The sequence below is a fragment of the Ostrea edulis genome, chromosome 2 (genome assembly GCF_947568905.1).
Source record: "Ostrea edulis chromosome 2, xbOstEdul1.1, whole genome shotgun sequence".
Taxonomy (NCBI): Eukaryota; Metazoa; Mollusca; class Bivalvia; order Ostreida; family Ostreidae; genus Ostrea; species Ostrea edulis.
Window position 1 is genome coordinate 27,750,150 of NC_079165.1, and position 2,074 is coordinate 27,752,223.

The following is a 2,074-nucleotide window of genomic DNA, read 5'->3' on the forward strand; positions in this document are numbered from 1 at the left end:
TTTTTCAGTTTTGAAATCAAGGGATTGCTTGTACTAATAAATGGTATGAGAACCTTAATGATTATAAACGTATATTACGTTCATAATCACAGTGACACAAGATACTGTTACATGAAAAGGTTGAACATAACGAACAGTGATCAATCTCGTAAGAGATTTTGGTTAATATCGGGTTTGAATATTAATATCAACTAAGTTTATGAAAGTAACTTGATTGAAGGTATTTACATTGTATTTGAAAGTATATCATTATTTTGAATTAATCACCAATTGCGGGGACATCAATTAAATTCATGAAAATTAACTTTATTTTCAATTGCTAACATGCATTAAACTGACCTAAGAGATGGCGTTTCCATGAAAATATATCCATCGGTATCCACGAAAAACCAGGCATAGGATTTGTAGACAAGATTGTGTTATATTCAGCAAGTTGTATCCCATTTTCAGGGTCGATTTTTTCAAATAGAAATATGACACAAGAACAGGTTGTAAAATATCTTTTACCGTCGTAGGTGTAAGGAATCTGAAATCAGAAAAGTATGAGCCTTTTAGCTACATTTTAGTAAAAGTGCGAATATCATCATTTTCAATGTCATGATCTTGTAAGTAAAGCAAAGTAACAAATTTTATATTACGGTAAGTATGGAAACACTTACATTTGTGTATTCTACGTCAGAGAATCGAAATGCCTTACACGGTAAATCCTTCTTAAGCTTGGATGTCGAATGTCCAATTCGGGGGATTTTCCGAAGAATATTAAAAACAGTTGTTTTTCTTTCATTTGTAACTGGCTTTAGTTTGTTAAGGAAAACGAACCCTTCTCTGTAATAGGCTTCGAAATAATTTTGTATGCGTCTCCGAATTTGTGATAAATTCTCTCTGGAATGTACGGAAATTTTCCGCAGTGGAAATGGTTGCCTTGTCCTATGATACGCAGAAATCTGAATCACAATATCCTTCTTGGTCGCTCTGGGTTTACTTGGAGGAGTAGAAAAAGTAAACAAGTGTTTCTCTTCCTCTGAAGGCATTCTCAGATCTAGAGAAAATAGCTATAACAATCAGAAATCTAAATGCATCTTCATCTTTAAAGCTGACATGAATTAATAAATACGTACACCTTTCTCATCTTATCCGCCATATTTCTTTCAGGTAGCCTAATTTACTCTACCTGTATATACCCCAAATGTGATTGTCACACCTGAGTGATTTTTCCAGGTGGACTCGACCAGTGCACATCTCCGATAGTAATATATAGGGAATGAGAAACAAATAAAATAACATTTTAAAACATTATGCTTTGCTCACAATTACAAAATATTGATTGTATACTAATGCAACATTCTGGAAGTTTAGATAAGATAGTTTTTTTGCATACTTGTAAGTGCATGCAAGTATTTGCATTTTCTAATAAAATAAATGCGGATAAATCATTTGCCAATTACATACTGATAGAATGGAATAGGTAAAGAGCATAAAATATATTATTTATATCAATTCTTGCAAAATAAAGGTGCATGCCATATGCATAATATGCAATGCACGAGGTATAATCGCCAAAAAAAGTATCAGATACGGGGTTTATTCAACAGGTATCGGAGATGTGCACTTACCGAAAATATTAGATTCTCTTTATTCTGATAAATCCACGAAACAAAATGATAAACTCCATTTGTGTCTCGTTAGAACTTTACAACACGTTCTCATTCCATTATACAGACTGCGACACACTTCACCCGTGCCAAACAGTGTGTCTTCAATCAGGGGAGATGTCAGAGTCGAAAAATTTTCCTGTATTGAATGCTTCTCTGGTCGAGGTTTTGCAGTTTATAGAAATGGGGAATCTAATATCTGGTTGGATATATTGCGTGCACAATTCAAAATTTCTCGATGATCATATACAAACTTGGATATACAAATAAGGGAATGATGATCGAAAATATACATCTGTGTGCAAATGTGTGTATTACATTTGCAATCTATAATAAACAGTTCATTACACAAAGACACATATGAAAGGAAATTTATAAAAGAAAATATAGTTTTGTTGTCTCTTTTGGAACCACATAATTAT

The 2,074-nt window shown here is 32.9% G+C and overlaps 1 protein-coding gene across 1 annotated transcript; it reads right to left on the bottom strand.

Moving 5' to 3' along the window:
* Positions 1-235: 235 nt before the first annotated feature.
* Positions 236-1,359, bottom strand: LOC130052212 (uncharacterized). Its single transcript, XM_056156560.1, has 2 exons — positions 660-1,359; positions 236-526 (listed from the first exon to the last, which is right to left on the bottom strand). The coding sequence occupies exons 1-2, from the start codon at positions 1,029-1,031 to the stop codon at positions 320-322; spliced, it is 579 nt and encodes a 192-aa protein (XP_056012535.1). The 5' UTR covers positions 1,032-1,359; the 3' UTR covers positions 236-319.
* Positions 1,360-2,074: the final 715 nt, after the last annotated feature.

Coding starts and splice junctions, on each gene's coding strand:
- LOC130052212 (XM_056156560.1), bottom strand. CDS start 1,031: ATGCCTTCAGAGGAAGAGAAACACTTGTTTACTTTTTCTACTCCTCCA. Junction 527..659: donor CTGACGTAGAATACACAAAT/GTAAGTGTTTCC, acceptor TTCTGATTTCAG/ATTCCTTACACCTACGACGG.